This window comes from Chrysoperla carnea, chromosome 3 (assembly GCF_905475395.1).
Source record: "Chrysoperla carnea chromosome 3, inChrCarn1.1, whole genome shotgun sequence".
Lineage (NCBI taxonomy): Eukaryota > Metazoa > Arthropoda > Insecta > Neuroptera > Chrysopidae > Chrysoperla > Chrysoperla carnea.
Genome location: NC_058339.1, coordinates 29,935,493 through 29,951,388, shown reverse-complemented (window position 1 = coordinate 29,951,388; position 15,896 = coordinate 29,935,493). Strand labels below are relative to the sequence as shown.

The 15,896-nt window shown below is 27.4% G+C and overlaps 2 protein-coding genes across 3 annotated transcripts; one reads left to right on the top strand and one right to left on the bottom strand.

Moving 5' to 3' along the window:
- The first annotated feature begins 398 nt into the window (after window positions 1–398).
- On the top strand, window positions 399–5,109 carry LOC123295318 (nuclear distribution protein nudE-like 1). 2 transcript variants are annotated; one of them, XM_044876623.1, is made up of 8 exons: window positions 399–505; window positions 683–804; window positions 862–1,015; window positions 1,087–1,360; window positions 2,501–2,677; window positions 3,637–3,725; window positions 4,285–4,346; window positions 4,846–5,109. In XM_044876623.1, exons 2-8 carry the CDS (start codon window positions 719–721, stop codon window positions 4,922–4,924), a joined length of 921 nt encoding a protein of 306 aa, XP_044732558.1. In that variant the 5' UTR covers window positions 399–505; window positions 683–718; the 3' UTR covers window positions 4,925–5,109. The 2 variants fall into 2 exon arrangements, with proteins under 2 accessions (XP_044732558.1, XP_044732559.1); XM_044876624.1 differs by lacking the exons at window positions 4,285–4,346; window positions 4,846–5,109 and adding an exon at window positions 3,927–4,063.
- A 6,465-nt stretch (window positions 5,110–11,574) lies between these two features.
- LOC123294531 (rho GDP-dissociation inhibitor 1) lies at window positions 11,575–14,130 on the bottom strand. The gene is made up of 4 exons (XM_044875590.1): window positions 13,986–14,130; window positions 13,625–13,821; window positions 13,335–13,559; window positions 11,575–11,923 (listed from the first exon to the last, which is right to left on the bottom strand). The coding sequence occupies exons 2-4, from the start codon at window positions 13,812–13,814 to the stop codon at window positions 11,724–11,726; spliced, it is 615 nt and encodes a 204-aa protein (XP_044731525.1). The 5' UTR covers window positions 13,815–13,821; window positions 13,986–14,130; the 3' UTR covers window positions 11,575–11,723.
- Between the last annotated feature and the right edge of the window lie 1,766 nt (window positions 14,131–15,896).

Sequence of the window (15,896 nt, the reverse complement as noted above, 5' to 3'; positions counted from 1 at the left end):
ATATTTCTTATAATCAGATGTCTATGAAAGTATCTGTCAAATTTATTTGTGTTATTTCGTATAGTGATAACTATATTACGTCGTCAAATGTTGACAGACAGACGGACAGACGTACAGGCAACCGGAAATGGACTAATTAGATAATTCTATGAACACCTATACCAAAATTTTTTTCGTAGCATCAATATTTTTAGGCGTTACTTGGGACTAAACTTAATTTACTATGTATATTTTATATATACATGGTATAAAAATTTACGAATTTAGATTATTCTGAATTTCTGACGCTCGATATAAAATAAAAATGAAAAATACGGATGCTGTAACCAGTGTTACCTACGAAAATATGACATTTAAAAACTAACAGTTTTTATATGGTTTTATCCTACTTTTAAAATTTACATGTTGGTGCGACTGAAATTATTTCTTTTTCGATATTTAGCATTCGTAAAAAATTGATATTCCTACGAAAAAGATTATGATAATAAACTCATAAAACGTAAAGGTAAATTTAATATTAATCTTCAACAATAATATAAAATATTTTAATTGTAAATAATAAAAAATTCAATTGAAATAGATTAAAAAAAATAACGTAACTGTTTAATTACAGTATGACGCATCATTTCATTGCCATTTCATAAATTGACATCAATTAATAAATATGTGACTTTGTTTTCAGTTGATATCAAAGTTGACAAAAGTATTTTTATTTAAAATGGATTCAGACGATGTGATTACCTTCAATTCAATGGAAGAAGAATTAAATCATTGGAAAGATCTAGCGCAATTATATTTAATTGAGTACGTTTGTTTTTAAAAAAAATATTGAAAAATTTTAATATATTTATTAAATTTTAGGAAACAAGAATTGCAACGAGAATTTACTGATTTTACTGATGAATCCCAACAACTAGAGAAAGAATTAGAAATATCACTGGAACATGCTGAAAAAAGTAATAAAGATTTACGACAAGAACGTGAAAGATTACAAAAAGAAATTGAATCTCTTCAAGTAATTATTCTTATTATTAATTTCCCCCAATTTTTGTGTAATATTTTTAATTTTGATTACTGATGTTTTAGATGCGTTTAGAACAATCGTCACGAGAAATAACAACTTTACAATCAGAAATAACTTCATTGAAAAATGAACGACATACAACATCAATATATATACGAGAATTAGAACAAAAAAATGACGACCTCGAACGTGCACAACGTGTTGTTGCTGAAAGTATAGCTGCAGCCGAAAGTACATTAAATACAGCAATTGAACGTAATGCTTTATTGGAATCTGAAGTCGATGAAAAGGAACAATTAAAAATTAAATTACAACGATTAATGGATGAAACTAGAGGCAAGTAACCACGGATCTAGTAATTATAGTAGGGATGTAGTATAAAGTCCTACTTTAGACGAGAGGGGTGTATCACTCAGGGAGGAAGCAATGTGCCTACTTTTGATTGGCTGCGGCTCTCATTTGCGGGAAATTCAAATAGAACGATAATATTTCGTTTATTTAAAATTTTAATATTTCTATATCCATGGTTTTAGATTGCCTCAAGCAATATGCCTGCTTTTGATTGACTGCGGTTGTTTGTACTCTCAATTGCGGGAAAATTTAAATGGGTAGCGAATTCTGCGTGTGTTGTAGATTGGTTCGAGCAAAAAATCTTTCTATTTAAAGTAAAATCTTTTACCCTAAAGAAAAAAAAATGTATTTTTTTTTTTAAATACAATTAATTACAAATATAATATTTTTAACTAATTACCCTTGGATGAAGGAATATACCTTTAATATTCCTATGACCGACTAATTACCTAAAAAATATATCGTAAAATAATAAAAATAAAACTTCACTTATTTAAATTAAGATTTCATTAATTTCATATTTTAAAAATTCTAAAATACGTTGAAATTTATTATTGAAAATTAATCGACGTATTTTCTTTTGAATTTCATTAGTTATAATAGTAGTAATATTAGATTGAAGATTGAATATTCACTAAATTTAATAGAATATTGTTGCGTTTAGGTTACTTATATCGTTGAAAAAATTGTTTTAAAACAAGCTTAAATACTTCACGTATTTATTTTTCTTTACAAATTTCATTTTTCTTTTGAATACAAGATTATTTATTTATGTTGTCCACAAACGTCAACCATATGTCAAACATGTTTCCATGCTTACAAACGAATCAAAAACACTTAAAGAAGAATAGAAAGTAGGCACAATGATACCCTGCCTCTTCCCCCTGAGTGAGACTCAACCCACTCGGTTATACTCCATCCCTTTTAAAATATTCCTATATCCATGATATTGACTAAATTTTAAGTTCTCAGCTTAAAAGAGCTCTAGTATATTATAGCCTTTCTGGTTTTAAATTATGAAACGAAAATTATTATGCAAAAAACTTGTAATACAAAATCATTGATTGTAATTCACCATGTATGAAATGCCTGTGAGTGTTGTGAACTAATGAAAATTCTTTTTAGATTTGAAACAAGAATTGCTTGTTAGAGAGCGAACCACAATACCAGATAACGAGAGAGCATTAACTAATGGACATACAACACCACAACAACCGATCGATTCAAATAGATTACTAACCGAAATGTCTTCAGAACATCAGTCATCTAGCATTATCGGTCGACCACCATCACCTGCAAAGAGTAAGTTATAATTTTCTTTTTATAAAATTAAATTTTTTAAATCCAGCTAATTTAGTATTTCTCTTGAAGTTTTATATCAACCCAACATCGAAATTCTGAAACAAGGGATTTTCAAGTGTCAGATAGAAAGTCACATGACTTGAAATTGCTTTTAGTTTGCCTACTACGATATTCCCACTTTGATGGCGAAAAATTTGCTTTTGATATCGAAATTAAAATGAGGCCTGCTGTGGTCAATTAGTTTAGTTTTCAGTGTTTTCTTGTGGACTGTGAGTTTTCTTCATTTAGTATTGTGTTTTTCCAGTGTTGCCAATTCTCAAGCCCACTAAACAGACGATAGAAAACTACTAGAATAAATCTACTAGTCTAAATTTCAGATAAAAAATTATTTTTATCATAAAACTTTCAATAATTAGCACCAATGAAATTAAGGTATTCAGATTTGGCCTATTTTTTCACAGACTCAGAATAATGTTAGCTGTGACATCTCGGAGTTGCAGAATTTTTGGTCACTGAGCATCAAATCATTTTGTTTTCGAGATATTAATTTTGACGTAAATTGGTCAAAATTGGGAGCTTAGGCATTATCTCGTGTTTTAAACGGTCCAAATTTCTGAAACTTTGGATTTTAATAGAAAGCCCTATTCTTAGTCTGTGTAAAAATATCTTTAAATTCTATCGAAAAGTGGATTTTACCATTAGTTCAAGCAAAGGAACTGCAAATTCCATGGTGAAAGATCTGTAAAATATTATATTATTTGCCCACTAAAGAAAGAGTAAAAGCACTGATTTGGCAACACTGGTTCTCTTTCTTAGTTACATTTATATAAGACGCATAAAAATGAAATCTTGGGCCAATTGGTGAAATTTGCAAAATTATTGCGACGTTTAATGCGTTAAATATTACGAAAACCAAATATTTATTTCCCTTTTACTTTAATGATATTATTTGTTTACAGGAGACCCTAACGTAATTGGTTCACCAATGACACCATCTGCGAGACTATCAGCACTAAATTTAGTGGGTGATATTCTACGTAAAATGGGGGTAAGCATTATAAAGAAAGACAATTGTTATGTTTTTTTTTTTACAAAATTTACAATGCAAACATCTGTGCTCTTTTGCGTTTGTTCATTTATTTAATTTTTTTATTTTTGTGGTCGCTTTCTTAACCCAAAAATATTGTACATTTGATTTGGATAATAATGGCATGAAATTTTTTTTTTGGTGGATCTCATTAATTTCCAGATACATCTCAAATGCAGAACGTGCGGAAATTTACGCTGTGAATGTCAAACACAATCTGTTTGTAGCCGACAAAATTCTTTGAAATCTTTATCTTCAACAGTTTTAGATTCATGATAGTATCTAATATTAAGTGGTTACGTGTGGTCAGTTGTTTACATAAATTTTTGTATATTATTGTTTATTTTACGCTTAGTCTTTGTTTTTTGTCTTGAATTTTCTTAAATTTTGTTTTTTCATTAACACATTTTCATCTGCTATTTTTGTCTTTTTTTGTGATTAATATTTGAACATAGTACCTGAAAGATTGATTTATTTATCGACAATTTTTATAAAGAATTTTTGTTTTGTTTGATTTCAGTCCTTAGAAGCAAAAGTTGCTGCTGGACGAAATCGAGATTACGCACAAAACTTAGAAAATAGGTAAGTAAATTTTTTAATAGGTAATTTTTTTTTTTAATTTTTAAGCGTTTACATAAACGATGATTCATCTTCGTTCATCTACATTACTTTCATTTCAATTAATGATGTAGGTACAGGAAAAGAAATTATGAATAGACCATGTTTTAGAATTATAGAACTTGTGGATCATCATTAAACCTACCAAACGCTATACAATAGAAAAACCAAAGAATAATAACAAACATAGATTTGTACGTGGACAAATCTGAAAGTGAATCTGATATTTGTCGTCTGTTGCATAAACATATACCAATACAAAATAATTATATTAATGGATATGTTGTATCATGAGCTAGATTTGTAGGTGGATATCTTTACATATAAATCATAGTATGCGTGATCATTGATCAACTCAGATTTGCTTGATTTGGAGTTCGTAAATAGATTTAAATTTCACAATAATTTAGCAAAAATTCAATATCTAAATATTTTTTATTTTAAAAAAATGAATTTAATTTAGGTATCGACGACTGAACAGGGGAACAACAAACACTACAAATAACAACAACACATCTCTACAAAGTACGATATTACACTGAAAATTATGGCAACAATATTAAGATAATTACAAAAGTATATATTTATAGAAGAATATATCTTCCTAAAATTTAGGTAGATCATAATAGTAATTATGAGCTAAAACAAAATTCAAGACATAATCTCTACCCCTCCCCCCTGATTCTAATTACAAATTTAAAAAAAAATTAGATATCGCAATTTTTGTGGTGCCTTTATTTATTTTATTATTAAAATATAACTTGTATTTTATATTATTATAATTCTGTAAATTTACATAAAATATATATTTTAATTTGTTCTTAATTTTTAAATATAATATAATTAATTGTATTTTCTGTAGACATTGATATACATAGCTGTATAATATTTGCTAATTCATTAATTAAAATTAATTAATTTTATATTTATAGGGAAAATATTTGTAGCTTTTATAAAAGATAAAAAAAAAAAACAGATCCAGTTTTAGTTTAAAAATGTGATTTAACTTATTTTTAAGTGAAATTAGTGATTTATTTCCATAAGGGTTCATTTAAATGTGACGACAAAAGTATTGTACAATTTGTATTGTGATAGGCAAAATTTTCTCCTATGTATTTTTATTTGAAAAAAGAAAAAGAAGAATATTACTTTAGCAGTAATATTTTTTAAAGATTAACTAACTGTTGTTAATAATCGTTTAAAGGTGCATTTGCGTTGACGTTCAATTTGTATGTCAAGTTATGGTCAAACTGGCACTAAATTGACACCATAGATAAAATTTAGCAGTGAGATTAGTGAGGCTAGCTTTAAATATTTGACGCTAATGTCAATGACTGTCATTTAAATCGAATGTGTAATATTAGCTATATTTGACAAATATGGCATATATTTCGCATACGTTCGTCATCCGACAATAGACTAACGACAATTTTATCTTTAATGATTTGAAACAAAAAAATTTCATAGATGTTCCTTAGCTTAACTTAACTTAAAACGTAGTTGGTCTTATTGTTTTAGCCCTCGTTCTCACGAACTAATATTTGTTAAAATTATATAGTGAAGTTTTAACGTTCGTTGAAATTGACGTCCGTGTGGACTGGTATTTAACATAATGTATTGCTAAAACATTGCGTTTTCTAGATATTTAAACTGAATGCGTATTTTGAAGTACTATTCATTTCAAGATCTTTCTCTAGGAATATCAGGAACTTCAAGGTACGGCATAAAAATCAAACGATTTTTTAAATTAAAGTCTAATATTTTTTGTAAAGCGTTTTAATAGTAGGATAATAAACTATTCTAAATTCTTAGGCACTTCGTAACACATCTAGTATGTTTTGGTTTCTCGTTCATTTTTTATGTAAAACACACAAAACGTTCCCTGATATTTAATCTAAATCTAAGTCCAATGAATTATACAATACAATGTCGTTATGTTTCAGTGAAACCATATTAGGTTAGAATTTAAAGTGGCTACTCCACACTTACGTTACTAATTTAGGTGATCATGAGATTACAGTGGCCACTATATTTATTTGTTCATTTATTTAGTTTACCAATATTTTAAAAAGTCATAATTTTTTTTTACTTTTATTTCAACCATAAACGCTTATTGAAATTACTGTCCTAATAATGCTTTTTTTTTATTGAACACGAATATTTATTTTTCTTTAAGTGTAGTTTAATTTTTATAACTTATGATTTTAAATTTAATTTATAATTAAAATAAGATAATCGGGCACCAAAATTTAATTATTAATTTTATTTAAAACTATTAGTTTAATCATATTTTTGTGCTGAACTATAATCTCAATTCAAATTTAATTTTTTTAAATTGTAGTACAGTAGACAAATTATAAGGCCTTGACTTTATATTTATTTTGTAGTATTGAAATCTGTGTATAGTTACGACAATTAAAAGACAAAATGGAAAAATTTTCGTAACTAAATTTACATTATATCGAAGTTCAGGTAGAGAAAAGTCTCTTCAAATTTTGATTATTCAACAAGTCATAAACTTAGATTTCGATGACACCTACTGTACATCTTTAAACTTCATCATGAACATGAGCTGTGATAGTGAACTAAGAAAAGTTTATGTTTCAGCTTCAATTTGTCTTAGCTATAAATTACAGCTCAAGCATAAACCTTATTTAAAAACTTCAAATTTTTCCGTTTTGTCACATGCACATTTCCAATAAAAAATCCAATAAATTGTTATTTAAAAAAAAAGTTTTCCCCGCATAATAATCTAATTTGTACAGAAGAATATTTCAATTCATTTTCGATAATTTAGGGTATTTTAGATTCAGAAACATTGTTTATTTAGTAACGGAATGAAATAATTTTTTATAAAACGTTAAGAATTCTTGACGTGTTGCGTTGAACTATGTTCTAATAGTTATTTTTTTAACAAAGGCATTTTTTAGTACTGATAATCTTTTACTTACAAAAAATAATTTCAATTTTTCAAAATAATACAGAATGATTCATAAATTATTGTACATTTTATGCATTTATAAGTCATTGGAAATTAATTTTTACACTATCTTTGTGAAGAAACTGTATCCAGATGTCGAAAAATCAGCATAATTTTTCCTAATCATATCTATTTAAGCATAAAATGTTCAGTGTCTTTGAAATCGCTCTAGTATTTTTCATTTTAAGGTTCTCGTCCACTTAGGTTCTTTTGGCAAAGCGGAATTGAGTCTTTTCTCAACGGTTCGAGTATGATAATAGGCAAATTCGACTTCATTGTTCGGCTGTCTTTGTATTTTACATCAGATTGTCATATCAGATTGCAGTCAGCATAGATTTTTCTTCGTTTATGCACACCTACGTGGATGAAGACCAGTAGAATCAATAAAACCTTTATTTTTAAGTGTTATATAATCACTAATTGCTATAATGCTTTACACAATTTTTGATAAGATTTTTAATTCATGTTATTTAGAGCGAAATCTAAATAGTTATTGTAATTTACATGGAAGAGCATTTTTCACAACTTTTTAATTTACTTTGCTACTTTTAGGGAAATTGATATGTAACATAATGTACAAAATTGAGAAAAAATTACTTATAATGTTGTAAATTTTGCCTCCTAAAATAACATGAATTAAAAATTTTGTCAATAGAAGCATGTGCACTTTCTTGTAAATAACTTAACAAAAAACAATAATGAACTGAGAATAAAAATGCTGAATATTTAAGAATAATTATTATGATTATAAAAAAAAAATTATTCTTATTAAAAATCAAAAAAAATAATAATGGTGATATATTTATTGTATTTTATTCTGTAAATATTTATAAAAAAATTTCATTTAAAAAACACATATTTTTAATTACTTTTCTATATATTTTCAAACTATATATCAGAACAAGTAATTCTGGCCTCAAAAGAATTACAAAAACACTACCTTATTTATCTTTTATTTATTTATTTTTTTTTTAAATAAACGCGATCATGTCTTAAAACTTGATCTATGGTTTACCATAAATAATCCGTTGTTGGCAACCTAAAGTCCCCGAAATATCAAGTGACGCACTCCAGTCCCAAAAATGTAATTTAAAAAAATTTAAGACACTTTGAACGTTACAGCAGGCCCTGTACCTGTCATATTTTGGAAAACAGATTCAAGATTCATCAATTTAGTGCCGTTAACTATTGCTACCTCAAACAAATATATAGACAAATATTAAAAAAAAAAAAAAAGTTAAAAGAATTTCTACAAAAATTTCTCAAATTTTCTCATAATTTTGAATATTTCCAAAATATAGTATTCTGAGGTGATCCACAACAACTTGAATAAACTTCCTGCGTTGCTTTTATTACTTTAGCAGATACTTGTGCTATAAGTATCTACGTCTTTAAAGTATACTTTCACAGAACCCTTGTTTTTTTTTTTAAATTTTGTGTATAATTTTTTTTTATAATTCATTTCGTATGGTTTTTTAATTATTGCTCAAAGTTTAGTAAATTTTATAGCTTAAAAAATTGTATACAGCAAAAATTGTAAAATATAAGTATTATTAATTAAGTGTTTGTAATAATCAGCCCCATCCAGTAATATTATAATTTTAATTTGATAATAAATAAAAGATTATTTATGGGATTACACCGAATTTTATTTTTAATACATTTTTTAGGTTTCAGAACTAAAGTCACATTTTCATTTTACTGCTAGAGAGAATAATTAAATTAGGTTTGGGTTTTTTTTTTTGAAAAGCTTATATATCGAAAATGGTGAGGATTAGTCATTGCTGTTTGTCCCTCCACCTGTCTGTTCAACACGATAACTCAAAAACGAAAATAGATATCAAGCTGAAATTAGCGTGCTCAGGATGTAAAAAGTGAGGTCGAGTACGTAAATGAGCAACATGGGTTAATTGGGACTTGGGTTCGTAGAACCTATCTTGTAAACCGCTAGAGATAGAACAAAAGTTTAGCAGTAAAAAATTTTCCTAATAAACAACTTTGGTTTGAAACATTTTTTCGTAAACATCACTGTTTACCCGCGAGGGCGCAAATTGTATAGTATATATTATAGGTAATATCGGTTATATATGTGTGACATGTACGTATGTGTAATGTGACACAATACGTATGTGTAATGTGACACGACGCAATTGTAGGGCAGGAGCTGCATTAGCTAAGCGAATCCCCTCAGTGATTGAAAAAATAAAATAGTTTGGGATTGGTTGGGAGCATAAAAAGTCAACGAAATAAGACTTTGAATTTTTTATTAGATTTGATAGCAAAGTGTACATAAAAACTAGCAAATAATACAGAAATATATATATTAAATACTATTAGAAATATAATATTATTCTCTTTTTGTTGTATATAAAACGCCTTTTTTTCTGAAAAAGGCACAAATCGTACAAACATACATTTTTTTTATTTAACGAGATATCCTTTCAGTCTAGATATTATATCAATTGAGTTACACTTTATCTGGAAAAAAATAGTTTGGGAAACTAAATATTATCAAAATCTTATTCCAATTTTTCATTTTTAATGTAATAATACGAGAAAGCACTTGCAGTAAATTCTTTTTTTTTCTTGAAGCACAAAATTGTTAAAAATACATTTTATAATACAATTAAGGTAATTTAAAAAAAATTAAGTCTTTGGAGGTGGGTGGTATGGCTTTTAAAAGATGTTTTAAAGTCAAAAATTTCGAAATTAACTATAGGGAAGTCATATAATTAATTTTATTGAAAATAGTACGAACTCAATTAAGGCGATTGAAATAGTGCTATAAAATTCACTTCTTATCAAATCCAAAAACGTTCGTGAAATTTCTGATATTTCTAAATCACTCGCCACTTACATTTTTAATTCACCACACTATCACGTGTTCTCCAAATTATCTTACTTGCAAAATTAGCACACCAGTAAGATTATCCAAAGTTAGCAAAAGTTTTTTATGATCAAATTTAAAAAATATGTTCGAGTTTCAATGAGTTTTGAAACTTCACTATACGTATTTATAAGTACAAAAAAAAAACTGGAAATTGCAAACATTTTCCCTATAGAAACTTTAACCCGAATTGAATTTAAAATTCTTTTAATTAAAATACGCGCGCACCGAAAATGAATGAGTACAAAAATACTGACACTACTAAAAATAGATAAATATTTTGAAAAATTTTATATTTTTCAATAACTTTCACAATGCAATTAAAAATATTATTTTAGAAAAGATTTTTATACAGAATGTCGAAAGTATATTTTGCAAGATCGCATTAAAATTTATAGGGTATCTGACTATGGTCTTGTTAAAGAGTTCTTAATATAAATGACGCAAATTTGGCAGGAACTCTATAAATGTATTTTAATTTTTTCTAATTTTATTTCAATATTTCGCTTTGAAAAACTTTAAATGTAACACCGATCAACGAATCATAATCATTGAACTTCTATTTTGAAAATTAACAGACCATAATTTTTTGATTCGTTTAAGCGTGCATATTGTGAATTTTTTTAATGTGCGAATTGGACCCTCAAAATTAACAGTTTGGTTGTAAATTTTCAAAAACATGAACTTTTCTAAGACCATGACATCTCTTGTAATAATAATTCAATGATTTTGTTAAAGAAGATCATTGCAAAAATTTCATTCATGTAAGTTTCGAAAACACTTGGTCTCCACGTTGATCGAATTTAACAACACCTGAGTGTATTTTTGTTATTTTAAATAGAGATTAGGTTAACAAGCCAAGAACTAACTATATCTCGATAATTTCGATTATTTTTGAATTGATTACCAATTAAAAAACAATATTAGCAATAAAATCGAGGCATTAAACCGTGAAATTTTGCAAAAGCTAATGGAAAATGTTGGGAAAAAGCATACATTGGGCAAAGGTTCTAAAGAATTTAAACCGCAGGGTTTATATTGCATCATTTCATTTTAACTAATTTTTTGGGTATCAAAATTAGATCCCAAGACACCCTAATATATTTTAGATACGATCTACATTATAAAAATTCAACGCATGCGGGGGAAAATACTGTTAATATGATTTATATCAACTAATTCCTAAGTATATCTTAGTTGTCCAGTTGCCGCTATAAATATAAATATAGAATTTCATTAATAATATCACTACATTTTACAATGGGACAAACTGTATAAGAATACTCTATAAACGAAGGAATCTAAAACCAGATTATGAATTTAAAAAAAAGAAAAATATCGACGTGCAAACTATAAGTAGCACCAATGAATCCACCAACATGGAGATGATGATGATGAACGAATTCAGATTGCAAGAAAATGAAATGAAAATAATAAGATGTCATCGCGGCGTTATCATCTTTCTTCAATCCCTTTAATCTTTCCAATCTTTCTTTATTTCGAATGTCCATTCCCATTTTAAATGCTCGTGTTTATCATCGTCAGTAAACAATGATTGTACCGAGTATGAACCTCGTGTCATTAAACCAGCAGGTGCATCTTCTGGTGGTGTTGTGTACGATTGTAATCCTTCCTTTGGCGGATAGGAACCAACCATATGTGTCATTTTGTCAACTAAAAAATTATTAAAACAATCGTAAATTAAACTTGTTACAATTTGAAATTTTATTTAACAAAACTAAAAAGGAAATAGAAGAACTAAATTTTGCATGAAAATAAGTTAAAAGTGGGGAATGAATTTTAAGATAAGGCGTGTGTGTTAAAAAGTAATGCCAAATAAGTGCCCTTAACTTGTATGATAAAATAATAAATTTTCTAACAAATGTACTAATTGTTACAAATGTGTTACGTAACTAAGTGCTACATAAAAAGCAGAGGATATACGTTATATATCTAAAATGTAAAATTTGTTCAATTTCAAAAATTAATGAGAAAAAACCACAAAAATGTCTACTTTGCTGAAAATTTTGATAAAAGGAAACATCAAAGGCATAGTGCTATAGTTATATGTCTTTATGGCTTGGAATTTAATAAACCCTAACAAGGACAAAAAACTCTAGGGCTAAGATTAACTTAGCCCAACCATAAACATATTTATACATAAAAAAAACTGTTAACAAAAAGAAAACCTACTTCAAAAGAAAAACTTTTCCAAAACAAATTAAAATGCACTAAAAACTAAAAAAATAACGATAATATAATGTAATTAAAATTAATGTTATTTTTGGAGTCGGTGTCAGCCAAGGAAACAACCCTGGCAGAAGAGTTTGTTACATTAGCTTGACTGACACCGACTACAAAAATAACAATAATTTTAACTACATTATATTATCGTTATTTTTTTTAGCTTTTAGTGCATTTTAATTTGTTTTGGAAAAGTTTTTCTTTTTAAGTCGGTTTTCTTTTTGTTAAAAGTTTTTTATTATTATGTGATTTTTAGTGAACTTGAAGTGCACTAACTAATTTATCACTAAAAAAAGAATCATCGAAATCGGTTGGCGTGATATTGAGTTATTCATCTTCTTGTCGTGCATAATTAATGCAAATTTAAGACTTTTATGATTTTCTCATGGATACCGTTATAAGAACTCGACCAAAATGAAATGGGACCACACGGGAAGCACAGAATAAAAAATACAGTCGAATTGATAACCTCCTCCTTTTTTGTTTGAAGTCGGTTAAAAAGTATTAAATACATATTGAACAGTCGAAGCGAAATAAGAGAAAACTCTATGAATGAGATCAATTCCCCAGACGCTGTTTCAAGCCTGAAAGTACCCAAAAAAGAGAAATAAAAACCACTATAAGGAAAAACTATTTTACGGCTTAAAGAAATTCATATTTTACATTTTTTTGTTTTTGTGGGAGATAATTTAATTTTGGATGGCATTACCTTTTAGAGAACTTAAGCGATTGCTGAAAGAAAGGAATACCTACCTGGATCAGAAAATCCTAGTTTAAAATAGCATGAAATATGAAATATAAGTTGAAATTTTCTTAAACAAAACTAAAATATTAATCTTACCTGGTAAACCCAATTTGTATGTTTTTTGTACATATTTCAGTCCATGAACAATTTCCCTTTGTACAATAAAATCTATACGAATCCTATAGCTAACACCTTCCTTTATCGTAAATGTTTGCTTCTTTAACTTCGATAAATCACCAGTGAGATCTAAAACAACATCATCGCGTCCTTCTACACACAGAGCTAATCTTTTTACAATCACTTTTCGTGGATCATCCGGTTCTAAAAGTAATTTTTATATTTATTAAAATGAATTTAATAAATTTATTTTTATTTTTGATACACACCAACAATAATTTTCCCTTGCTGAGCCTGCCCTAATAAAGCTTCTTTGTACTTTCGAAGACTTTCATCTTCTTGATCGGCTGCTAAAATTTCTTCTATTGTTTTTTCTGGTGGTGGTTTATAAGAACTGTCAACTTCATGTTCCTCATCTTCCAATACTTCATCGACAACTTTTTCTGGTTCTCCAGACATCTTTTATCTAAAACGAAATGGTAAAATTATGCACTACGTATGGGGTATGTCGTTTTTTTACCGGTTTTATTAATAACAAAATACAATATTGTAAAAATCAAAAGTTGTACAATAATTATGCTTCATTTTATTTTATGTATAATTTGGATAAAATAAATAAACAAGACTTACATTTAAATTAAAAAAAGTTCACTAAATTCTATAAAATTTGTAAAAATTAAAAGATATAAAAACTGATAAAGTCGATGATTCTACAATACTAGTGCGCATGTGATATTTGTCATAAATGGTAATTGGGTGGTACTTCCGAATCCGTTTTCAATTCAAATTTTATTTTCATTTATATGTTTTTAATAAAGGAATTAATTAATTACAATTTTGGAAAATTGAAATGTATAAACATAAAAAAAATTATGTTTCTTTCAAGATTTTTTTTCAAATTATTAATTTTTCTTATACTAGTTAATAATTTTTTGTTCACATTGAGATAGAAAAGTTACATTTTTATAAAACCACTATTTCCTTGTTTAGAATTAGAAAATCATTAAAACCGCAAGATAATAAAAATAGTGTGATTAAAATATAGAGTAACGCATAATATAATCAACGTAAAATGATTCAATAAAATTTTTATATTAATCCATTTACAGCTTGTTTGTTAAATTCTGAATTTAAATCCTAAAGGACAAAAATTAAAAATAAAAGTACTTTTCGATTTAGAATATTTTCAAAATATAAAACTAATTCTTTTTATCTTTTTTACGTTATCATTTCTATTAATTGAGTCTAGATTATGCATAATTTGAAATACATGAATGGGGTAGGGATAAAAAGCTGCTTCCCTGATGCTGGGCTGCCTCTGCCACGCTGAAATTAAATGTGTATAACTAATTTTCCCTCTTTTTTCCTTAGACCAAAAGCTGGATATGGCCATGGTAAAATATCATCCAGGCTTTGTTGCTTAATTAAATTACATATAATATTCCAGGCAAAAATATAATAAACTCTTTAATTTCTAAACTTCGAATATACCAGGGTAACTATTTAAAGCCAGAAGAAAATTTTATCAAGTATAGGTATACTTAAAGCTCTTAAGATTAGGTACCGGTCTAATAGAGTACTGCAAGAGTTCAGAAAAAAAAATTTAGCTGAAAATATGGAAAAACTCCAAAACACATTCCTATTTTTTGGAATCGGAACTATATCAGCTCAAATTAAATACAATTTATTAAAATCTACGATTATCGAAATAAAAAATGTATTTTTATGTTAATTTTATTTACAAAAGTATAATGAAAGAAAATACAGTGAACCCGCGGTAATCCGACAAACGTTTTGCAAAGTGATGTCGAATTATCGAATTTGTCGGACTATCGAGTACTGCTACAAACCCCTTGTAGTCCGGAACTCTTTGAAAAAGAATACCTTGTAATCCGACATATTATATATCGAAGTGAAAAGATTTCAATCATTTTCTAATTTCATTCACGAAGAATTCCGGTATTTATAATAAATCTGCTTTGTGATTACCGTTATAGTTATGTCGGATTACAAGGGATGCCGGATTATGAAGGGGTCGGATTACCGCGGGTCTACTGTATAGCTCTTTGTAAACATTTAAAGATAATAAAGGTAACTGAGACTTGTGCAGGGTTCCGTACCAGAATTAAACCAACAAAAATGGATATTATTAACAATTGGTCTTAAATAATATTTCTTCTACTATGTTCAAAGAAGTGGGGAAAAATTTTTTACATTGCAAAAATTCCACTGTTTGTATCAATAAAAATGGGCGACATGGTTTGGGCTGTATACCCGTTATAAAACAGTTTGAGGCTGCTTTACAGAGAGAGATAATAAAATGGAAATTTTTTTTGCAAAAATCCTTGAACGTTCTTCTTAATTTTTAATTTTTTAGTCATCAGAAATAAAAAACTATTATGATGAATTTTAGAAATCATCTTGGGCTCGAAAGAAAATTAGTACCCAATAAATTAAATTTTGAGAAAATTATTATTTTCAATAATTGAATTTATACGAATCGAACATTAATATAAACTAATTTTTTTTAAACAGGATATG